The sequence below is a fragment of the Ammospiza nelsoni genome, chromosome Z (assembly GCF_027579445.1).
Source record: "Ammospiza nelsoni isolate bAmmNel1 chromosome Z, bAmmNel1.pri, whole genome shotgun sequence".
Lineage (NCBI taxonomy): Eukaryota > Metazoa > Chordata > Aves > Passeriformes > Passerellidae > Ammospiza > Ammospiza nelsoni.
The window spans coordinates 86,220,170-86,245,481 of record NC_080669.1 but is presented as its reverse complement, the minus strand read 5'-3'; the positions used below and the strand labels follow the sequence as shown (position 1 = coordinate 86,245,481).

The window sequence follows — 25,312 nt, the reverse complement described above, 5'->3', positions numbered from 1 at the left end:
ACAGGCTTCATAATTTTTAAATGTATTCATCATAATGATTATTCAAAGCCTTTCCAGCAAATAACACTTGACCTCCAGGGGTGTTCAAGGTTATAATCAGTGGGCAATTCCCTCTGCACAGAGTGACTGATGAGCAGGAATGGGCTGATGTGGCTGCAGATTTATCACAGGGCTCACCCCTTCAATTTACACAGAATACTTGGAGGGGGTGGCTGAAACTGATCGCTTTTGAAAAGCCAGACACCAATATTCAGGTTAAGTACTTAGAATTTGTGCCGTTGAACCCGTCCTTCAGGGTCACACCACATCTAATCCTTTGGCTTTCGAAGCACTGCTGAGAGGAAGGGAAGTGCTGTTATCTGAATGTGCACGTGGGGAGCAGGGGCAGAAGCAGGGAAAGGCTGGGATCCAGGAAAGCACTTTGGCATCTGGAGACGTGCAAAGAATGGGTACGTCTAAATCCAGGACTGTTATCCTCAGAACCCTGCCTGATTAGGCAGATGAGTGCATCAAAGTCTGAACACCTGAGATCTGCTAGGTTTGTCCTGGATGATCAGGATGCTGTGAAGGCATCATTGCATGCCAAAATGCCTTTGGGAGTCACTGGGCAGTGACCAAAGCCACCCTCTGCACGGGAGCAGGGCTGTAGCCTCTCACATGTAGGAAAAAAAGGGCTGAAAACACAGAAGCAATGCTGCAGGAGCAAGAGCTTTGTGCTAAGCATGGACACCTGGCTTCTGATTTCCCTTCCAGGGCTGCCAAGGGACTGTGTGTTAAGAAATCACTGCATAAAGCACAGACAGCTCCATATTTCCTCTCTGTCAGACAGCTGCTGCTTTTCTCAGACAGGTGTAATTGGATGCCCTTTTTGCCTCATGGCTTATGGATGCCGTGGAAAGATCCTGGGAATAATCACCCAGAAATGTCAAGCCATTCTTGCATCCCTCTGTAGTTTGCAGCATGAGATTATTGATAAAATATGTATGTACCAAAAACGAGCACTCTCATGCTTATGTAAGCACATCCCTACATATTCATAAGGTGTAGCATGGCTCAGTTCTTCGTCACAGCCCTCTCACCCTAACAGCCCAGTTTGTTCTCAGGATGTGATTTTCACTCTCTGGCTCCAGCAGCAGCTGCATCTCTGTGTGTGAAGGCAGGATTTTTCCCAAAGATTACAGGAGAAAATTGTGGATTGCATCATCCACAAGTTCATAAAGGTGCCTGACCAAAGGCAGTGCTGGTAGTGCAAATGCTAATTAATAATCATTAATACTATCAGTACAATTACTGGTAAGCAATAAAATTTGGGCTGCTTTCTGTGACATGCTGTCTGACAGACTTCTTGGGTTTTACTGGCTGCCCTGGAGCTCTGTGTGCAGCCTTCCCAAAAGCAGGACACCAGAACCTCAGGAGCCAGCAGTTTGCAGGCAGCCCAGAAAAGAGCTACACTAATTCATGGTTTGTGCCCTCACATGGAAATCAAAGGGGAAAGAAAATGTCTGAAATTATTCCTTATGCTATTGAACCTGGGGAAAAATAATAGGTTATTTGGGTTTGTTGCCTGTGCCATTTGGGTTTGTTGCCTGTGCCATCTCTAACTGCACAGCAAAATACCAATCGCTTTGTGTAAAGGGAATATTGCACCCCAGAACCAGTGTCAACATCCTGTGGTTAATGCAGCAAGGTGCAGCTGTAGAGGAAAAAAAAAAACAACAACAAAGGAAGAAGTGAAAAAGGGGGTTGTTGTGTCCATGTTTTGGGGTCTTTAACTGTTTCCTTGCCGTGCTGCTGCAGGACATGCCGTACCACCGCTCCCAGTTCAAGAGGTGTGCAGTGGTTGGGAATGGAGGAATTCTGAAGAACAGCAGATGTGGCCGGGAGATTGACAGTGCAGACTTCGTGTTTCGGTAACCACCACAGCTCCATTTTCCTCTTTTTTTTTTTTGCCTTTTCCAATGACAAATGGAACGTTGAGAAGCTATTCTCTCTCGCATGGAAACATGACATTTGCTAAATTGGCTGTGTCAAGCCTACTTCTTGCACAAAAAGCCGGTTTTCAAAAAAAAAAAACCAAAACAACAACAAAAAAAAACCACCCCAAAACATCTTTCTTTATAATATATATTTTTTAATTAAGCTTTGAAGAATTACTTCTCCCAAACTCCGTGGGGTTAATCACTGACTTATTGGCAAAGTCTGATGCCCTCTCCCTGCAACTGAGGTTATGGATTTATCCTTCTATGGATATTATGCTATAAGCAGTGTCCTATGAACCTGGACATAATTTTCTGGGGCAGATTTGAGCCAGAGGTACTGCCTCTATTGAGTGACAAGCAGCCTGGTCAGATGCTAATAGCTCACTGCTGATGTGCCTCAGAGGTGTGTTTCTGGACTGGTGCAGAGCTCAGGTGCTCAATAACAGGATTTACTGTAATCAATAATCTATCCAGGGCTTCCAAAGGCACCAGAATAACTTTAAAGGTTAAGTGTCTTCACTGCTCCTCACTATATGTGGAATTATCCAGGTTTTGCATAAACTGGGATGTCCCACGATGAGTGTCCCTGGATAAGAGAGTCTAGCAGCAATTTTATAATCCTTAATATATATGAGAAAGATTTTTTTTTTGTTATTCATATGCATGACTAATCCCTCTCTAAATCCTGTTAAGCTCTTTGCCTGGGTCATGGCATATGACCACTAGCTCACAGAATCATGACTTGCTCTCTAGAAAAGAAAAATCTCTTTATTTCAGTTGGCCTATTTTCTGATCTTGGGTATGTTGTTGTCAGTTTAGAATAACCATGCATAAAGCAATTAATTTCTCTGACTTCACACCAGGAAAAATTAGATCAGATTTTGATTCAGTGCAGTCTTAATTCAACTTGACATCATATGAGAAAATTTTACATTCAGGATTCATTATTTTCAGACTCCTGTGTCTGCCTCCTATTGCAACTTTACAGAAAATTATTATCTTAGTTTTCCATGAAAAAAAAAGTCTGTGAGAAAGTCTAGGCTTCACATAACTTCTTTCTTAAAAGCTTAGTGTATTCCATATGCATTAAATAATTACTGTAGATTCGCTGCTGTTGTGTTGGATCACAACCATAAGTATGGATGAAAGGAGCAGCCCATGTGATACACGGAGATGGCAAGCTCTTAAGCAGAATTTAAGGACTTTTAGTAGAGTTCCTGTACTACCACTGCTACTCTTCCTTGAATGGTACCAAAACTGGTGAAAAAAAAAAAGAGATTATTACAGAACTTAGAAACTGGGTTGCATTTGGTAACTGTAACAATTAAATGGAGGTTTAGTCAGAACTGGAATATGAAAAAATATATCAGTGCCAAAGAAACCGCTGGTTTACCATCTCCAAATTGTGGATTATGCAAAAAGATGTGCCAGTGTTTTAAAACTCAAGGTCTTGCTGACATCAGTTTTAAAGTAAAGCTTGTGTTCAAGATCAGGTCTGAACACATCTGCTTTCCAGTCCACCAAACTATCAGGAATCATCATCTTGGCCACCAGTGAAATTTTATAAAACATTTCACAAGTGTTTCTGGAGCCCTGATTACATTCAGCAATACTTTCAGGACACTTGGGGAAATCTTGTGGCCAGCAGCATGCAGCCAGGATTGTTCTGTGAAGTAAATTCTGAAAGCAATCAGTTATAGTACAATAGAATATATAAAATACACACCAGGGTTGCATATACCAGTAGTTGTTGTCTGTCTCCATCTACTGGCCAGAGGGGACCTCTGTGAATTTAGAGATGGGACTGCTCTTGGTGAGGATGAGTTTTTGGAGTCTTGACAAAAGTACAGTTTGTCCAGATTAGACCATTTTTATAAGGCATTATCATTATCTTCAAAAAATTCAGTCACTCTTAATCCTGGTGTGAATTTTTTCTGTTCAGAAACATTGAAGCTGATTATCTGAAAACCCTTCTCAAATATTATCTAATAAGCACAGTGCCCAGTGCTAGGTGGTGCTGGGGGTGCCCAAACACTTGAGTTGCATGACCCAGCAGAAGGAAGTCCTAGAAATGGCATTGTCTATGAAAAGGATAACCAAAACCAATTCTCTGGCCATATAAAGATGGACTGTCTGTAAGGTGGATGTGAACCTTTTGAGTGTTAAAAGGACTTTAGAGGAATTTTGTGCATTCTTCTGCTCCCCAAGCTGTCCTCTCTCTTTGACTGAGAAATTTTCCTGTCAGCTGAACTGTGGTATTGTGGAAACAGTAAGCATCTCTTACCTTAAATCCCATCATAGTTTTTGCTCAGCCCTGTTCTTCAGAAATAAGGACAGCTTTGAAAATTAGGCACAGCAGTAATTTTGAGATGTGGGGGGCCTTAACAGTGATGGTTTTAATTGAGGCTTGCAGGTCATTTCAAAAAGCTTTCAAAGTGTCACTCAGTGCCTAACTCTGGCTTAAACTGAGTGTAAAACCAGTTGCCAGACCACACATTTTATCCCTGAAAACACATGCTGAAGGTTTTTTTCAGCTGGATTTCCTTTGGAAGGAAAGACAGCGTGATAACTTGTGAGTGTGCATTTCAGTAATTTCAGCATCTCTTGAGAGATACTCTAAATTTTGTGAGATGATGTATCTAGGACAAGGCCAAGGTGAATGGAGGCTGGGCAAAGTCAAGGCTTGCAAATCTCACAAGTTTGCTTCCAATAACTTTGATGTCCTATGGTGAACTTGTAGAGTCAGAATTGCTGCTATTAAACCATGTTGGAAGATGCTTATAAATGGAAAAGGAAGTGAAGCAGATAGTTTGGGATTAATTAGGTCTGGATTGATTTCTCTCTTGTGGAACATTTCCCCTAAATTCTCCTGGGTATAAACCGAAGCATCTTAAAGGCAGTGTTTTAGATATAGTGTATTAATTATTGAATGCATCTCAGCTACTGCTCAGCAAGCCTTTGATTTTATAGGCTGATTGGCCTTGCAGCTTCAATTCATTTTGCATCCTAAACTGCCAGAGTAAATAGGTAAATTGCTGTTAAGGAGGCAAAATGAGCCTTGGCTACACCTGCAAAGAGAAGTCATCTCTCACAGGTGAGGGAACAAGAAAAGTCCTCGCACAGCCCTCAAGAACTTGTTAGATTATTGCACAGTTTGGGCATCAAAATGTTTAGATAGAATTTTAAATTCTCACTCTGCTTCTAGATTTGTTGCTTGGCAGAAATGCTTAAATAAATTTTATTTACTAGTCCTGAAAAGGTGAAATAAATTTTTGAACTTTCTTACTGATTTCTCTTTTTTATAGATGCAATTTGCCTCCTATATCTGAGAAATACTTCATGGACGTTGGGGTGAAGACAGATGTCGTGACTGTCAATCCCAGTATAATCACTGAGAGGTTATTTCTGGTTTTTTTGTATTTTCATTTTTCTTGATTTCCCAAATCTACCTTAAATGTAATTCTGTTACACAGAATTTTTTACCAAATCCTACTTTATACCATCACTATGAATCATACATTTCATTCTGACTTGAATAAGTAACAAGTTGTAGAAATGTGTTAAACACTTAAACCTGCACTTTGATGATGGAAAATGGAAAGGCAATGAGCTAAAATTAAATTAAAACAACAGAGCCATCCTTCCCCGGCTCTGCTTGCAAGTCCCAGTCAAACATCTTAGAAACATTCAGGGTGAAAGAAACTGGATCTCACCCGAAATGCTGAAGTCACAGAATCAGAGTCATCAACTTTGGGAAATTAAGATCATCAAGTAAATAAAGTAACACATTGTCACATTTTAAAGAAATGCCAGTGAAACTTTACTTAGACAGGATTGACTAGGTGATTTTAATTTTAAATTTGTAAATGCCCTAATGCTACCTAGTGGCACTTTTGGGACCATAAGGCTCATTACTGCTTTCCTTTCTCAAAGGAGGGGGATGTTTTTCTTTCCTCAAGCAACATAAAATAATTTGTTTGACTTTGGATTTCTTTTAAAAATGTTACAGTAAGACATTTTAAGCACTTGCTAGCTTTGGTGTTGGCCACTTTTTTATACAGCCCTGCACTGCATGGTGCACTGAGGAGGGTCCTCGACAGGAGAGTCGGCTGAGTAACAACAATCATACCAATGTTGTTCTACATTGCTACATATTGTTCTCCTTTATTCACCAACTTTGGTATATTTATTCCTTTCTATACGTTGTCTCACACCACTAGTGCTTGATGCTCATTCGTTAAGCAACTATAGTTGCACATACATGTTAATTACTGATGGGTTGTCACACCTATAAGCATCTTTAGTTAAGGTGTGCCAAATTAAGAGTTTCCCACAACGTGCTTGGCATCTAGTCACATCTTGGCACAATGCTCATTCTTCCTTGTTGGATCCATTCGAGGTCAGTACATGGTCTGTCTTGTTTTGAGGACAGTACATGGTCTATCTTGTCCTGAAGACAGCACATGGTCTTCAAAGTAACTCTGTAATCTGAAGGCCAGGTCCATGGAGGAGCACAGCATGGCCTTGTTCTGCTAAAAATCCTTCTACAGTGCACCACGTAGCTTGGAAAAATTACGTACTTCTAATAATACCATGAGAAGCGAGACACCATCAGAAATGGCCACAGGGTTATTATGAAGTTATTATGATTTATTTTTAATTTTAATTTTTAAAAAAAAATTTTAAAAACAAATTTTTAAAAATGTTATATTTTTAATAGTTTTTTCAGAAGTATATAATTTCTACCCTACATTTCATGCTGATGCTGTATCTACAAATCTAAGTACATTCCCATTGATAAAGGGAAGCCATCAATGGGAAGAATCATCTCAATTATCCCTGTGTCAGAAATATTTCAGTAAAAGCCCATTGTGGGGGGTTTCTTGCTGGGAATGTGCCGACCATCACTGTCGTGGTTTGAGAAGAAGTAAGTTTTCTGGGATATGAAGTGGTCAAGCCAATAGGTGTTCAGATTTCCAACAGTGTTTCCTCAGGAAGCCTATGGCACAAGAGGGACTCCTCTCCTCTTGATGAACAGAGAATTGATTATCTAAAGAGTAGTGACGGATGGAGTTGGTAATTTAAGAGATAGATGTATTAGAAATTTGGTGGGGGGAGGAGGAAATGTTTTAGAAGGTTTTCATTTTTCCCTGTGTGTTTCTTTTTACGCTTAGTTGTAGTTTAGTTAATAAAGTTTTCCTTTCTTTATTTCTAAGTAGGGGCCTGCTTTGCTTATTCCTGCTCACATCTCACAGCAGAAACCAGAAAGAATGTATTTTCATGGGGGCGCTGGCTTTGTGCCAGCGTCAAACCATGGCAATCGCTCCCACCCTCTCCCCTGCAGATTCCACAAGCTGGAGAAGTGGAGGAAGCCCTTCTACGACGTGCTGCAGGTGTACGAGAACGCCTCCGTGCTGCTGCCGGCCTTCTACAACACGCGCAACACGGACGTGTCCATCCGCGTCAAGTACGTGCTGGATGACTTCGAGTCGCAGCAGGCCGTCTACTACTTCCACCCCCAGTATCTCATCAACGTCTCGCGCTACTGGCTTGGCCAGGGCGTGCGGGCCAAGCGGGTCAGCACCGGGCTGATCCTGGTGACTGCGGCCCTGGAGCTCTGCGAGGAGGTGCACCTCTTCGGCTTCTGGGCCTTCCCCATGAACCCCTCAGGGATTTTTATAACTCACCACTACTACGACAACGTGAAGCCTCGCCCCGGCTTCCACGCGATGCCCTCGGAGATATTCAACTTCCTCCACATGCACAGCAAGGGGATCCTGCGGGTTCACACGGGGACCTGCAGCTGACAGGGGACACTGCCAGAGTGTGACGGGAGCTCGATGGCCTGTGTATGGTGGAGGAGGTTTTGTTACACCCCGAGATTATGCAATAATTGTTTGATATAAAGTTCCTCAAGGCGTTGCATCCCATAAGATCTAGGACACCAGCATCTTTCCTGCTAGCAGAGTTGGGTCCGTAACAGTGTAGGAGAAGCAAAACTCCTGTGCCCCAGGGTACACCCTGTCCTGGAAAGCAAGTCAGATAAGAAGCACATTTACAATACATTTAGAGATAAATAGAGCACATTAATATAGTTATCATTTCACTATGGAGAAAAGCACCAAACTTTTGAGGAAAAACAGAGGTGGAGAATTTTAGCATAGATTATATGACTTTACATAGGTTTCTGAATCGAGTACCTTGGGGTATTGCCAGATGTTATTGAACACTCTGTTCTCTGGCCTTTAGATTTTTGAAAATACTCTTTAGCATTATAGCTTAATGGGGATATATAACTTAAAATCTTTGTTCTGTAATGTCACAAAGTGTTGATCAAAAATAGCAGATAGCTGTGTTAGGAATAAACAAAATCACTTCATGAATTTTTTCAACCAAGATAGAACAGAACGTTGAACTCCCATTCACAGCAACAGGTAACTGTGTGAATCATGTTGTGATATTGTTTTAGAGATTGTTTCTTCCTTCTTGCACCTTGCATTTCTGTTCTCCTCCGCTGACTGTGCTTCCTTTCTCCCTGTCTGTGATGCTTTCCTTCTGGCTAACACATGGCAATTTGTGCACTTCCTCCCACAGCCACCATCTCAGCATCACATTGGAGTCCTTGCTGAAGAAACAAGCTCCTTCACAAGGTTTTCTTGAGATGAAGAGCAAGGGGATTACATAGTTATATTTTACAAGTTGATTTTTTTGTTCAGCATAAGATAGAAAAAAAATCATTTCCTCATTGATTTTTATTAAAGACTTTGTAAAAGTATCTGAATGTTGATTCACCGTTGTACAGGTTGAGTTAACACTTTCAGGTATCTGTAATATGTTAATGTCAGGAAATGAAGTTAAAATTCAGAGAAGTTATTTTGTGGCTTAGATTATGATGCTTATTTTAAAATTATGCATCTTGAAATGTCAAATGTCTTAATGTGGCATTTTTGTATATTGAGAATGTTATTAGGATAGTGAAAGGGCTGGTGGTGTATTCTTTAAATGTCATAAATGTAGCTCTACCAGGTATGCCAAGCCTAATTTTTCACCTGCTACAGTTGACAAAATCCTGGAGCAGAAAAGGTGCCAGAAGTTGCTGGAGTTTATTTTGTTGTAGTAGGCTGCTGGTAATTGCTCTTTCATACTGGTATGACTGCATACACAGGAGGTGAGGTTTGCTATTCCAGCTGTGCTGGCATAGCTAAATGAACAGAGTTTCCCTGTCTAAGTTCTTAGTCTGAAGCACTAGGGCTGTTGCCTTGTCTTGTCTTATGTAGATTGCAAGATCTTTGATCAAGGACTTGAAGTTTAAAATTCTGTATGAGGGATATTTTATTTTTGTGGGGGGCTGGCGGGGAGAGGGTTTAAATCCAAATATGGACTTGGATTTTGACTTTGTAATGCATGAATGCACAAAGCTTCTTTTAAAAGCCTCTGTGCTATGCTGAGAGCTGTGCAAGTTGCTCACACTACAGATAAAATGATCACAAAGAAAGTGAAAGCGCGTTGGTCACCACTTCAAAAGTCCCTGCTGGCCAGCAGTGACCTGGGTGGTATGTGAGAGTGCATTTTATTTACACTGCACTCTTGAGGTTTGATTGCCTTAGAAGCAACCCATATCCTTGATGAAGGTGTCAGAACTCACCTGGGAAACACCAGCCAGGGGCAGGTGAAGGACCAGTGCTTAAGCTTAGTGTATTATTTGTGGTGATGATGTGTTTTAGGTCTTAGAGTTACACTGTGTGTTATTGAGCACCCCCTCGTATTGTCTACCTGTGAAATAGGCAGCACCCCCATCAACCTGCAGGTGAAATGGTTTCCTTGACTCAATATGCAAAAGAGATCTTTGTCTTTGCTGTGTTCTGTAAATTTGTGTGCAAAGGGCTTTGACAATGAAGTGCTGTGATGAAAGTGCTATTTAGAGAGCAATGTGACACTGCAGGTTGGCCGTCTCGCTGTGCATTGAGTTTTTATGATAACAGTAATGACACTGAAGCTGGTACTTGGAGCCCTTACTCCTTATTCTGCCTGAGTTTGGGGCTAGTAGTGGCTTCAGGTTTGCTTTGCTGCTGCTGCTCTGCTAAGGTTACCTTCTTTAGTAAGAGATTTTTCTTTACTGTGGTGATGGAAGCAAACAAAATCAACTGAAAGGAGTCTGATACGTTGCAAAAGGCACTTCAAAAAAGATGGGAAAGCACTTGAGAAGCATCCATATGCTGATAGAAATAGTGCAAATCCCTCTTTTTAGTTGCAAGAAATCCTTTTGGACAGACAAAAGGATAAGCAAAACTGCATTTACAGTTAATCTGTAAATACAGAGTCACAGACATTTCCTTTCCATTGTTTGCTTCATATAAATCAGCAATGTAAATTCACTGTAATAAGTGCAGTGTTACTGTGTTTAGATTTTGATTGCTTATAAATCTATAGCTACTATATTTTTTTAATGATTTTAAGAAGTGTGTGCAGGTTACTTGCACATATGCACCAAAGGCCCAGTCTTGCCACATTTATCTGAAAAGAGCCCCCATTAAGGTGGGTGGGTATTTTATTTGTGTAGGGACTGCAGAAACAGGCCCAGATATTTCTGTGAAGGTGTACATAGCTGTACAGTTAAGGAGTGATTAGCAAGCCAGAAAGATTATTAATGAAATATATATAAAATAGTCCTTGTGATGAAACACATGTTGCAACATGTTCACTTTCTGATTAATTTTTCAGGTGTTGCTCAAAAAATGATTGCAAAACTATGGCATTTGTCAGAAATGCCATATGTAGAAGGGCTTTTGCAGAAAGAAGGATCCTCCTTGGTTTCTGCCATCATTCTTTTGTGTGCTGAGCATAAGAAAATATTCTTTTGACATCAATCATTTGTCTGAGTTTGGGGCTGCTTTTGTTTTCCCTTCTCCCACAAGATCTAAGCTCCAAATGTCCAATCTTAACCTCTGAACAATGGGATAGATGAGTGATAAGAAGTGACTGTCAGGTGTGTTTCCTGCAAGTAAAGGATGTGTGTAGCACGTTGTGCTTTCCCAGAAAAATCCCCCCCACCAATAATTCTGATCTGTGCATGAAGAAAGGCTGTCAGCTGTCTGGTACCACATCCTGAGCTTGAGCTGTAATCTCAGCTCTGCTGCTGAGGATATGAAGCCTGAGACAGGCAGAGAGAAAATGTTATGGTTTAATCCCCAATCCCTCACATTATTTAGGAGAATCCCTTAAGAAGTTCCTGATATTGCACACACTGGCAATGCAAGTTGAGTTGGAAATGATAACTGGGATTGCTTTGACTTTATTGTCGGGTCAACAGAGGAGGCTTATGAATCTGCCAGTGCTGTCATCAAAGGGAAGGAAGTATTTAGCTGGAATAGTTTAGCTGATTGCTTTTGATTCATGAAATCCAACTTTGCTGTTGGACAGAATGGCTTCAATGGCGATAGGGCCATTATAATATTTTAGCATATTTCCTGTGATTGCAGCAGAGTTGTCAAAGCCAGCTCATGAATTGCAAAAGGGAGAGCCATGCCATGGCAGCAGCAGCTCCTAATGCTGCTATCTCAAGGAGGAGAGGCAGCGTGCTGAGCAGGTCTGTGGTCTCCTTGAGAAACAATGTCAAGGGAATACAGGAGGCTGCAAGCACAACTCTGCTCCAGAGCCTTTAGTGCCCTGGAATAACACGGCAGAGAGAACAGGAGAAGTTTCACAGCTTGCAGCAATCAGGGGTGGCTCCTGCAGCCCTTGAAAAATCCACCCTCTTGCAGGCTCGGCTGACGATGAATTAAAGGTGACTCGGGATGGCCAGATGTAGTGGACGGAAGGAAATCAGCTCCAAGAATAGTCCCCTCTGTGGGTGTTTGGTGAATCAGTGGAAGGGCTGCTCCTGCTTGGAGGCAGAGCGCTGGTGCTGACGCAGCTGCGTGGGTGCTCAGCCCTCCCTGGCAGCGAGGAGCAATCCCTGCTGTGGCTGGGGGAAACCGAGGTGGGGAGGCTGGGAATCTGTCCTTTCTGATCTTCTGGCATGTCCACTTGTCTGCCAGGGTAGTGAATGTGAAATGCTCTGAAATGGGCCTTTTCCCCCACCTCACTCGCATTTGAGTGTGCAGAGAGCCTTGGAGCTTTCACAAGTATAGGAAAAAGGAAACAGCAAAATTCAGCAGTCCCTAAAGGGCCAAGCTCCCTGGGAAATTCTAGAGTAAGCTGAGGTTCCAGGAATAAGGAAGTCAGTATATATGCTTAGGGCCTTTGCAAAACCCAGTGAAGTGTGTGGAAATTTTGTGTGCTCCAGAAATGGGCCTTGATCATTGGTAAGATGAGGCAGCCTCTTTTTTCCCCCCTTCACTTGATTTCAGATACACTTTTTTCATATGCTTTAGATACAGTGCAGGAGCAATACCATGTTTTTAATGGTGTGAGTAAAGAACAAGCTTCTCTGGAAGCAGAAGTGTTGTGACTGTCACTCTCCCTTCCAGATTTCATCAATTCATCCTTTCAAGCTCATCTATGCAAAGCATTTCATCGTGGTGGTGTAAATCCTACATGAGCCCCCTGTACCTGGCAGTATGTGTGTGAACCACAGGCCTCAGGAAAAGAGGGTTTTTTTCTGCTTGCTTTAAAATACCAGTATGGAATTTGTCAGTGATATGAATGTGTTGAAGGCAGGATGCAGCCCACTACCTTTAAAGCCACCACAACATTCACATTTGGGTTCAGCAGAAAGAGAATTCAGGCCTTACATCAGTGCTTGTAAGCCAAGCCAATAGCCTGCATCTCCCAAAAAACCCACCCAGATTATTATCATTTTGTGTCTTGTTATCATCCTGTCCAATGTGGGTGAGCCTGCTTGTCATCCCGTGTTGTCTGCATGGTATTAAAAATAAAAATTAAAAAAAAAACAAAACTGATTCTATTCAATGAAATTGTACTTAAGTGCTTTTAAAAATAAACTTAAGAGAAATCCAAATGTACGAGAGGCATTGGGTTGAGGGAGCCTGGGTCCCAGGCTGTCAGCACCTCCAGTGCTCCCCAAAGCCCTGAGCACCCAAGAAACATCAGAAATGAGGGACTGGGCCACAGTGGGAAGCTTGAAGTAAGACAAATCTGCCTCAGTGCTTCAAGGATTGAAAGATGTAAATATGTTACCAATGTGTCTGACTTTCTATTTAGAAGCCATAGATGTTCTCAGTGTTTGATCTTTGGGTAAGCTGATGTACATTTTTGACTGTACTAATCACTGTAAAATGTGTTAGCATGTAAAGCAGTGACAAATTAAGCCAGAAAAATCAGATACTGCATTGGCTTTATCTTGAGAAGTTTGTTGTACCTGAAACTGTCTGATGGACCAAGACACTGAAGTATCTCCAGTGCTCCCTACAGCTTGTGAAGACTCTGGTTATTGCCTTCTTATCAGTGTGGAACAGGCAGAATTAATCCCTATTTGTTGGCATTGTGTGTGTGTGACACACACTTAGGTGTGCATTCGAGCCTGTCCCTTTAGAGATGAGGAGAGGGAGAAAAATCCCTTCCCTCTCTGAGACAGGACAAAAATTTGGTGACTTTTCTTCATTTCTGGGCCCTCCTGCTGTCAGCCATGAGGTTCCTGATCAAACCTCTGCATTGAGCCCATGTAAATTTACTGAGCAATTGCTGCCTGTTGAGTATTTCCCTGGTTTTCACCTGGTGGGAAACAAATGCTTATTTTGGGAATACTGGAGTAAAACTTTGTGTCTTCATTGTAGGGGAGCTTGGGCTATGACAAAAATAAAGCTGTTTCATGTTTGTTGTTTCTGTAAGGCAGTGGCAGGGAGGGTGGAGAAATCCATGCAGGGTTCATGTTGGTTTTATGATGATGTTAATCTCTTGTGTCCTTTGGCTGACCTTTATTTTGTCGACCTTACACCTTGTAATTTTGGCTTATTATTGTTTCTGTAGCTGTACTATGGTTGTGATAGAAAGCCTATCAATTGCTGTAAGCCATAACTAGAACAGTAATCAGGGGGTTTGGGGTTTGTTTTTTTTCTGTTTTTTTTTTTTTTTGGTCTGTGTCACTGTGTTTGAAAGATGATTTAATTCTATTGAATAAACAAATCACTTTAACAGTTTTCTGGGAAAGGCAATCTTTGGGCCTCTTATTGTGCCTTCACACTGATTTTTTATTTTCTGCTGTTCTGTGTCCCTGAACAGGGGGAGTTGGAAGCTCAGCTGGTAGAAATTGATTCACAAAATTAGAGAATGTCACTGTAGAATTATATGATGATAGAGCATCATTTATAGATATATATAAAAAAGTATACTTAGAGTTATGCTGCCATACAAACTGAGAATTTGGTATTTTGATCACTGAATATTCAGTATATGTTCTGGACTGTTGTCTTCAAAATATCTAGACACAGTAAGGTCATTTATTACTGCAAGTAGCAAACTGTGCAGAGACAGCCTTTGCAAAGCCTCTGCAATCCCTGGGATTTGCCTACTTACACCTTCCTAACAGCTCTGTCCTTTACTGTCTTCATCCTTCATAGAAAATCATCTTTTTTGGATCTGGTCTGTCTTATTCAGCCTCAGTCTTTCAAGCTTACACTTCCATCAATACTCTCAGAGAATTAAAACATAGATGTAAAAATATTTGTGGTAATGCATGATAGCAGATGAAACAACCATCTATTTTTTGAAACTGGGTATTTTCCCAATTGCCATTCTATTGTTCCTCAATTATAAACTGAAATGGAAGTACGTAACAGAAATAATACAATCTGGGTATTAGTGCTGGTATAAGGAGAATGTAAATGACTTTGAAGATGCAGAGCTGTGGTGAATGCTGGAGGAATCAGCCCTCATTCTTGCTGACATTAAAACTGATGGATGTACTTCCTTCCCCCAGATGCTTGTGATTATTGTTAGTGATTATTCAATCAAGGAGAGGAAGCATGTGGAGAGGGAAAAATGAATAGACAAATTGACACTGGATGATATAATTTCTGTCTATCACGCTGCAAATTGCTCGGCTAAGCAAGCAATCAAAGAATGGTTAATTTCCTAAAGCCTGCAGCATCCGTCATTTTCCTCAGTGGCATTTGCAGCCTTGGCTCCCAGAAAGTCTCCATAAAAAGCCAGAGTGAATTACAGAGATGTTTCACCACAGTCTGACAGTGCCCAGAAGTGGGCACTTAGGGAAAGAGCAGAAGAAACAGGGGAAATAATAAATGGCCCTTCTGCTGGTATTCCCTCAGACTGGTATTGACAGCTTGTATTTTTGGCCTCGGCAGTGCTGTGTGGTACTGAGTGTCAGATTTCAGCTCTGTGCTTGTGATGAAGTGGTTCCTCCTGCTCTTATGAGCTCCCAAGAGTGCCCAGCAAGATGTTTTTGAGTTGTAGGCCCTGCCAGATGGAGCCAGGGCAGGTACTGACCTTCCTCTTCCCAGCACAAGCATCACAGGGAGCACCTCTTGGAATGAAAGTTTTATGAATTTCTATTTATCTTCTGCTTCCCTTTTTTTTTTGTTTCTTTTTTCTCTTTTTTTTTTAATTTCCCTAGCACTGCTAACTCAAATCTGCTCCTGGATGGTGAAATGTTAGCGGTCAGGTAATTTTATCACTTAGTTGTTTTCTTTCTCTACATCTTTTAGTCATCTTTTCATCACCCCAATGGATCTGGCTAGAAAAATAAACATTTTAATCCATAAAGAGACTACTGTCCATCACAGAGAGGTAAAATACTACATTAAGTCTGTGTAAGTGCTGCCACTTTTTTAGGTGGAGAAGATGCTGTTTGCAAGGATGTCAGCACTAAAGCTGGCCATGAGGAGGGTTTCAGGATTCCCGCTTACTTTTTTCTAAACCTTTAAACTTTTGATTCAGCATGTTCAGGTTTTAACCCTGAGCTGAGAGCATGAGCATTTTGTTGAAGGTGAATATAGACTTCTGTAGATCTCAGAGACAACAATGGAACCTCTGAGTTGTGAGAGGTCCTTGTTGTTGGGGCAGCTGGTCCCATGGTGGAATGACAAGAGGGTCTTGGAATTCCACTGAATTCCTGGGATTCAGTTCTGCCTTTTGAGACCCCCAGAATTAAGGACCAGTGAATTAAGAGCCTTCCAGACACAAGATACAAGGTGCTCTGCCAGACCTGAGAGAGCAAGACAAAATTCATCCACAAAAACCAGGTTTCACATAGTTTTATTGCATCTTTAGAAATAATAAGGGCCAAAATCCACCATTTTCTCTTCATGGAGCATCTTCTGTTTGTTTTTGGAAGGAATAGATTTTGTCAGCCACTGTCAGTTTCAGAAGTCTTTCTGCCTTGCTGGGCTGAGAGTCAGGTTTTGGAGAGTGAATTTCACCCTTCCCCCAGACAAGGTGAGTGAAATGCCATCGAGGTGTCTGAGCTGATGTCTGTGAGCATTTTCATTTGCTGAGTGGCACTTGGCAAAGCCATGGTCTGCACTCAGGTCAGGCAGGCAAAACCTTTCAGGCACTGGAAGTTAATCTTGGTGACATCTGTATTTCTAAGCACGTTATTTCCCTTGAGAAGTGCTGAGGCACTGAGGGAGCCTGATAATTTTGCAAATAATTTGCCATCTTTACTGCTCAACACAGACACCAGCAGGAGATAAAATGAAATCCTGAGTCCCTAATGCCCTGTTCTTTGGAGGTTTCCATGAGCATGTGGTGCAGGATGATAAATATGGGATACGTGTCCCTTCCCTCTGAAAAGATTAATTAAATTTTTGACTTTCCATGTAGGTGTTTCATGAAGCGCTGTGTACTCAGAATGGGTTTTGGGGATTTTTGTTTCAGATCTGTCTCCCCAATCACGTCTTTAATAAATCTCTCACAATTTTTTCCTTTGTGTGGCAACTCTGGGGAAGGATTTGTAATAGTGATGAATTTCAATTTCTCCTTACCTCAAAACTGATTGAATAGGCTCTTTGGATGGTGGTGAGAATGGGAATTAACCACCCTGAGATATTTCCCTTTGTCCTTGGTGGACACTCAGTCACTTGTGCAGAACTACTGAGTCCAGATCACTGAACATGTACATTGCCCTCTCTCCCAATGAGATTTGGGTGTTCAGCCACAACCTCTTGAAGAGAATATGGGAATATAGAATTACTGTTGGAAAATACCTTTAATATCACAAATTCCTGCCATCAACTCAGCACCAACACCACGTTCACTACAAACCACATCCTCAGGTGTCACACACACATTTTTAGAGCATTTCCAGGCATGGTGACTCCACCACTTCCCCGGGTGCTCTGTCCTGATCCTTTAACATCCTTGACATGAAGCATTTTTTCAAAGTACCCAATCTAATCATCTAAAGATCTTAGTGCAGGTTGCTACATTCACCAGCTCCTTTCTCCTATTTTAGTGGGATGAGTCTCACTGCTTCTCTTGCCTTTTTCTGGGAAATCTTGTTTGCATTCTCTACAAGGTAATATGGATGTGTTTCTGCCAGAATGCATTACTCAAGAAAATCTTTGGTTGCAGCAATCTCAAGGCTGTTCTTTGTGGTCTGAGGGAATCTTCCTGCTGCCTTTTCTTCCCAGAAGCAGAAGGGAGACAGGAGGATTGGACAGAAGCTCTGCACATCACTCTGCACCACTCTCAGACCAGCCCCAGAACCAGGCCTGTCTGACCTCACTCAGAAGATGCATTTTTTCATGTATTTATTTTTCTCCTTAGCACTCACAGTTTCATGGCTCTTTGGTCTTTCTTGCCTTGCAGCCTTTCACAGTGAGTTGTACACAGCAAGGCGGGTGTTTGGAACAGAGGGGTATCCCTGGATTTTCCATTTTTACGGAGCAGAGGCCCTCCCATTGCTTCAAGGCTGGCAGTGGCAGCAGTACATGAGCCACTGCTATATGTGGTGGTAAATATCATGGAATCATAGGATAAATTGGGTTGGAAGGGGCCTAAAGCTCATCCATTCCACCCCCTAACATGGGCAGGGACACCTTCCACTGTCCCAGGTTGTTCCAAGCCCTGTCCAACCTGGCCTGGGACACTTCCAGGGATGGAACAGCCACAGCTCCTGTCTTGGTTTGGAAAGACAGGAGTGTGCTAAAGAAGGCAGGAGCCTCCCCTGATATGGAAAATGTAAACCCCATGACTCCAAATTGCTTATAAATTTTAAATTAAGGGGCTCTCAGGCAAAATAATATGGGAACAGGAAATAACAGTTCTTTAACGTGGGAAAGAAAAAGATAAAATAAACAATGCAGTAAACTAAAAGAGCACTGACAGAGTCAGAACACAACCTGACACCCTGTGGGTCAGGCTGTTGGCAGCAGTCCCGTTGGAATTGTGGCTCAGCCCTCCTGCAGTGTCAGGGGTGGCTCTGTTGGAGCAGGGATCCTGGAGAAAGGTGCAGTCTCTTCCCCTGAAGATCCAGTGGAAGAAGAGACAGCTGCTGTTCCTCTGGGAATCCAATGGAGAAGCCGTGCTGGTGTTCCAGAATCTCCAGATTATATCCAGGTAGGAATGCTTGGCTCCTCCCCCTGGGCAGAGCATCTCCCAATGGGATGCTGTAGTTCTTATCAGCCATGCAGTAACATTCAATAGCCTGTTGTCAGCAGATATCCCCCTGGAGGGAGAATTGGTTGTGGAAGGGATAAGGAAAACTGCCCACTGAACAGCAGACAGCTGCCACACAGATGGGAATAGAATACAATTTGCTTGGCAATCCAGGACAGTTCCCCTGGGCACCCTGTGCCAGGGCCTCCCCACCCTCATAGGGAAGAATTTATTCCCAATATCCCACCTCCCCCTGCCCTCTGGCAGTTTCAGTCTTGCTCTCTGCCTTGGTTGAAATTCAGTGCCAGGGATGGAAGGGTGAGACTGACAGACACTGACAGGGCCCTTACACAATGTGCTCTGTAAGAAATCACACCAGCAGCCACTACTTACCCCAAATATTAAATCCAAATAGGTCTGCAGATGTTTTGCCAGGCAGATGCTAAATTTTGTCACAGAGGAGAGACTGATAAGACACGTACAAATGCAGCTCCGTGGCTCTCTGAAGAAAGCAGCATGTATTTGCATTTTTATAAGCTCTTATCATTAAATGTTTTGGGTGAGTTTTCAACCAGCTCACCAGATGCTGACTGTCCTCAGCAGGGTCTTTAATGCACCAGCTGTGTGTCTTTATGCACAGATCATTTCCATCTCCTCTGCTGAGTATTTTTGGCCACCCCTAGTGCAAAGTTTTGCTAAGTATTGCTAAGCTGTTGCTTGAAAAATGTATTTTTATGATTAGGAAAATGTTATAGCTGCAAGAGCAAAAGATTTGATTTCTGGGGATTAATTAACCTTTATGTTAACAACTTTTTCATCTATTAGCCTTTTGATTTTTAATTCTATATGCGCAACCAGCAGGAAAAAGCAAACAAGATGCACTCACTCAGCAATCAAATATGACATTAAAATAGTTTGGCCCTACCTCCTTATCCTAAGCAAGATTATTTTTGTTAAAAACTATTGGGTTTTGTTACATAATTTTATAGCATGATCATGGCTATTTAAGGGAGCTTGCTATGAAGGACAGCTCATTGTAATCCATCCATAAATCACACAGGCTTGGATGGGCCTGGTTGAGTTGTTAACCTTGACTTTCGCTTTTTAGGTTTAATCATACCCTTTGCACAACAAAACCAAATCTGCCTCATCTCTCAGCGTCACGTTTCATCGTTTTTGAGTGAAAAATGAACTTTCTGCCAAGAGGAGAGCTCAGCCTGGCTTTTTCTAAAGCTGCTGTCAAGATCCTGATTGTTGAACAATTGAGGCACAACCCCAGTGTGAAAAGAGCCTGGCAAATGCAGGGGTGAAAACCTTTCCCTTTGTCCATTGATTTCCAACAGCCTGGGGAGCACAGCTGTGTGCTGTTCACATTCTCCATTTTCATGTGGAAAACCAGAGACTGGGAGAAGTTGAGTCTGTGCCTCCTGCAAATTCAAAGCAACAATTCTTAGTGTGAAACGAGTCTCTCCTAAGTTCAGGCATGTCCAGTATAGAGCCAATATGTGAGCTCCTTGCCAAGGCTCTGTTTAGCAGAAATACAGCCCAGATTTATCAGTTTAGGCCAGGATTTGGTGTTGTTCCCTACAAAATGCAGTTTTCCTGACCACCATCCTGCCTTTGTTCTCCCTCCTCTGCACCAGCCTGGAGGCACCAGAGCTAAATGGAGATGTCATCCCACACATTTCCAGGGCCAAAGTTGGGCATTGCTCTTTCTGAAAGATGAAGAGATCTGCTTAAAAAAATAAAATAAAATAAAATTGGGCTGACCCTAAGCTTGGAGTGGATTTGCATAACTCCAGAGGGAGTGAACATCCAGCTGATCTGTGAGGCTGTAATTTAGGAAGGGCCTCCATCCCCACAGACCCAGCTTGTGTTGCAGAGCAGTTTGTGCTCATGATATGGGCTCTGATATTGGGACGTAATTGCTTTTCTAATATCCATGTATTATTTACACCATGCTACTGTTGCAAACTCCTTCTGACTCCGGGTCTGTTGTTGCTCTAATGTATTTATTGGAGCAATGCAAGGTCAGGCTAACCTCCACTGCTTGTCTGTAAATGACCCAGCAGAAACCAATAGTTTTAGAGCTGGAACATCAGTGTAAGTGAGACACAAATCAGGACCCTGAAGTATTAATTTACTTTATTGCCATATCTTCATAGACTGTTATTTAGTGCTTAACTATTAACTATTAATGTTGCTGCTTTATTTATTGCACAGAGGTATGTCTTAAGTGTTTCCTGGGTATCTTTTCAGGAGAAGGGCGTCAAGGGAAAACAGATCAAGACAGGCATATCAAAGATGATTGGAGTGGGACAGCATTTGTCTTCAAATTCTAACTAGAATTGGTTAATATCTTTGCAAACTACAGTCCAGAATTCAAAATATATATAAATGTGACCCTGCAGAAAATATTTCAGATTATTCTGATTTTTTTTCAACATGAAATTACAGACTAGAATGGGCTGAGGGGAGTGTGAGGGTTTGTTGGCTTAAAAGCTAACTCAAAATATCAATGTAGTCAGCTCTGCCATGCAAAGAGCAGCACAGGAAAATGTCATGCAGAGACATTCCCAGACACAACTCATAGCTTGCCCTGCTCATATTTGAGGGGGGAATGTTCCTGCTCACCACCTACTCATTTCTTTCCTTTCTCTGAGCATCTTGTCCCTGCCTTTACCTTCAAGGACACATCCTTAAGTGTTCCCCATCTCCACCTGTGCTCACCATGGAGCCCTAAGGCACCCAGGGGCAATTGCCTCTCAGAATCATGATCTGATTGTCAGATAATGGCTTGCTGATGCTCCTGTGGGATGGAAGCTGCTCAAAACCCCCCCAGTTCTGGCTGTGCGAGATATTTTGTGGTGCCAGAACCCTCCCACAGCACTGGTGTGCCCATCAGTGAGGTGCTGGGCCACCTCTCCTGGCTGTGCAGGATGGCTCCTCAAAGCCAAGCAGAAACTTCTGCCTTCAACAGCAAAATATCTCAGAAATGGTCCCCAAGACACTCAGCTGAGCTGGGTTTTGTGTAAATGAGGCACATTGCTCTGCTCTTTGCTGAATTCCACAGCTCCAGTTGACAATGGCCTCACTCCTTCTGTGATGGAACACCCTCTTCACCCCACCAATACCCCTGCCTGGTTTGAATAAGAGTAGCTCACGTATTTTTATGCTTTTCTGTCTTTTTGAGGAGTTTTCTCTGGTGTTAAATATATATACAGGAGATGTAACTTCTGCCAGATCAAAGGCACACCAAATAAACCACATGAAAAATTATAAAAACTTCACAAGCACAAATTTTATTATTTAATGAGGATGTTAATGAAGCACCTGAGTAGCAGTTTTTCCTCTTGCTATCACAGTCAATGAGACTGATATGAAAAACACCTAAAAAAACAAAACCCAACCGGACTCAAAGGACAGCTGCCAGATAGGAAATCCAGGAGAAGAAGGATGAGGTGGGCAGGCTGGCACTGGTATCATGTGCTTGGGAGCTGCTCCATATGCTTGGAGCAGATTTGCATCTAAAGGAATGGAAAAACCTTTTCCTTCATATTGATTATTCCTGTGTTTTGGTTTTTCCCCCCACATCTTTCACATATGCTGGGTTTCCAGTTGATAAGCTCTGGCTCATTTATTCACCTTTCAGCAAACCTCCTTGACTCTTTTTCCCTGCCCAACACTTGAATCAGCCCACACCTTCTTTAGCTGATTAAGTTATTTTCCACTTCACAGTTTGTTTATTCCCTAACAGACTAACTTGCAAATATATGAGAGCTGGCGCATTTTCATTCCTTGAAAAAGTAGTCAGTAATCAGAAAAAGAATTCATGTTAGTTCTCTCTATTTACAAAACCCACATTGCAATATATCTTATTATTTATTAACTCCAAAGTCTGACTCAGACTGACTCTTTCAGTATGTCTCCCACCACCCCCATAAAATACTCTTTACATTGGAAATAATGAGCTTTGAACTTCTGACACAAAAGGTCTCCAACACTTTGTTCCCTCAGCTCTCTGAAGCAGCTGAGTTCACTAACCAGCTCCATTGGTTGTTTCAAGCTCTGTCCTTTTGAATTTACCAAAGCCAGCAAAGCAAAGACCACTTCAGTATGTGCTCACCTGAACACAGGCACAGAGCACTGGGGCAGGCAAACAGAAATGGTGCCTAAATTCAGATATTTCTCTGAGGGATGGTGTGCTGCAGGGTGAACACCATGGTTGGTGTTGTGGGCTCGCAGTGCCACCCCAGCTAAGGCTTGAGCACCTTGAGACCCCCCAACACCCTTTGTGACAGGGCTGGTAGGTTTAATGCCTTCAAAGTCACACATCAAACCTCAAAGTTTGCTCTTTCAGAGAGACCCAGTGATGTATCCTTTTGTTGGTGGCCAGATCTTCTCAAGAGCAGCTCTGTGATTATGCAGTGTTTTAATTACAGCGAAAACTATTTGTTTTACAATAGAAAGTGCAGCTGGTGAGTTGTGACCTGTGGAAGAGCAGCAGATGGTGTCCTCCACGCAGGGTTTCTCCAGCACATTTTCCTAAGAATTCCTGCTCTGACCTGATTTTCTCCTGACTGCAAAGCAGCAGTGACCTGCCCTTTGGTCAGGAGTACAAGCTGGCCATGGTGTACAGCTCTCCCCAGCCGTCCTTTGTTCCTTTTCCCAAGCAGAAAATGCTGGGGAAAGAGGGAGGGAATCTGTGCTGAGGTCTGCATGCTGAAAAGCACAAAAAAACTGTAAGGTCCATTTGTCTTCAGAACTGAATATCCTCAGTTAAATAGGATTGACTCCATCAAACAAACCCGGTCTGTGCCTTGAGAAGGGGATTTGACTCTTCTTTGATGTTGAAAGTCAGAAACTGCAGGTTTTCTCCGCCTTTGTACAAGGGGATAAAATGGATCTACTCTCTATTGTATGGAGAAAGTGAATTAAGTGGGAATTCTTGGGTGAACCTGCAATGGCTGAATTAGCAGACAATACTTTTTCTTATCATTATTATTATCAATAACAACAACAACAATAAATAATAATAATGTAAATGTTAATGTTAACAACAACAACAAAACAACAACAATGTTAATATTACTATTACTATTACTACTACTACTACTAATAATAATAATAATAATAATATTTTGGTATAATTTCCTTGACATCTCTGAGAAGTCAATATGTCCTTGCTGGCTTCATATTTTTTTAAAGCCCTCATTAACTGAGTCAGGGCTCCCAGCTGACTTTGGCATGTAAATACCCCGACTCCCTCCCTGCTGAGGGCACCTGAGACCTTGGGAAGAGCTTTTTCCTCTCTCAGGTGGCTCCATTCAGGAACCTGCACCCAGGAGCTGAAGGAGGGAACTGGCTCAGCACTTCTAGAACAAGAGTGGGCACCATGTGGTTGGGGAAGAGGCTGCAGTCTGCTGGTAGGGCAGTGGTCTTCACTTTTCTGTTTTTATTACCCCCAAATTTGTGAGTGCACAGACCCCCTTCCCCTCCAGCAAACGAGATGAAACAACATTCGGTTAGAATCAGAAGCTGTAATATGATTTTTGCTTTCCTGCTGTAATCAGAGAGAAAAAAAATACCTTCAGAGTCTTTTATCTCTATAAGGAGAAAGAAGAAATATGCAGAGAAAAAGCCTTCAGGCTGATGCAGCAAACTGCCATAATAGCTTCTGTTTACTTTGAGCCTAATACTGATATCTTGTAGACAGGTAAAAAAGCTACACTGGCACCCTTTCTTGTTTGTTTTGTTGCTTTTTTCCCTTTTTTTTTACCCAAAATCTCAAACCTTATGTAATTTTTATATCATCCCCTGCAGGAGGAGACAGGTGACATCAAAAATGAGTGCTGCTGTTCTTTGGCACAGGTGGAAGATGCCTGTAAGAGCATGCATAAATTGGGGTTAAGAGCAGTGGAGTGCCCTGTTCACTCCCTGCCACAGCTCCACTCTCAAAGGAGCTGAATTTACATAAGTTAATAATGAGGAACTAAAAACTTAAATGATGATTTGGTAGCTTATGATTATAATAAGCTTCTCCAAATCCATATGGCTGGGGGGGCATAGGTTAGGCTGCTGCAGCACGAGACAGGAGGCTTATTAATATTTTAAATGAAATAATGCAGACTTGAAGATTTGGGGTGGGGGAGAGGGGTTGCTGACCAGATGATCTTTAAAGGTCTTTTTCGACCCAAACAATTCAATGTCCTGACCCTGGCAATGAGGTTTTTATTGAAAATCTTGATGGCAAAATGGTAAATGGTCAGGAGATTTTCCTGCTTTATTTCTCTTTATCTGCACATGAGGTGGTGTGAAAGCAAATCTTCTCAAAAGACCAAAGACCAGTTACACTTTCACAGGCTCTTTATTAATTATATATTTTAATTATTCTGCTTTGTAGCATCACATGAAAGAAATTAGGGTCTTTCAAATAGATGCATGATTTCTCCTTATGTGTTGAAGATCATGTACAGCTGAAACCTGGAGCAGTTCCCTGTTCTTTGAGCAGCTTTAACATCACCACAAAAATCCCTGTTTTGGACCCTGGGGTCTGAGGCTTAATTTTAAGCCTGTCTTGGGTGTGCTGCTGGACTGAGCCCAAGCAGGGAATGGAGGATGCCCAGTGAGGCATGGCCCTAATTACTGATCTCTGAGGCAGGGATTTTTGGGTGGGTTTTAAACATCTTGGAGACTGTTTTGATAAGGGATAAGGAGGGGGAGGTTTGTCCTCAGCTCTGCCCAAAGCCCCTGAGGAGTGCACAGGCTGCTCTTCTGGTGGCACTGGTGGCCTTTGTCTGAGGAAACTTTCTAAAAAA

At 42.2% G+C, this 25,312-nt stretch overlaps 1 protein-coding gene across 3 annotated transcripts in view; it reads left to right on the top strand.

Annotated features, from left to right (window-relative positions):
• The window catches only part of ST8SIA5 (ST8 alpha-N-acetyl-neuraminide alpha-2,8-sialyltransferase 5), a 49,522-nt gene extending 35,435 nt beyond the window's left edge, over positions 1–14,087 (top strand). For all 3 annotated transcript variants that reach the window (XM_059492840.1, XM_059492839.1, XM_059492838.1), the window contains 3 exons: positions 1,798–1,910; positions 5,285–5,377; positions 7,324–14,087. In XM_059492840.1, the coding sequence (XP_059348823.1) occupies positions 1,798–1,910; positions 5,285–5,377; positions 7,324–7,786 (669 nt within the window). In that variant the 3' untranslated portion in view covers positions 7,787–14,087. The remainder of the gene's footprint in view (positions 1–1,797; positions 1,911–5,284; positions 5,378–7,323) is intronic.
• The last annotated feature ends 11,225 nt before the right edge of the window (positions 14,088–25,312 follow it).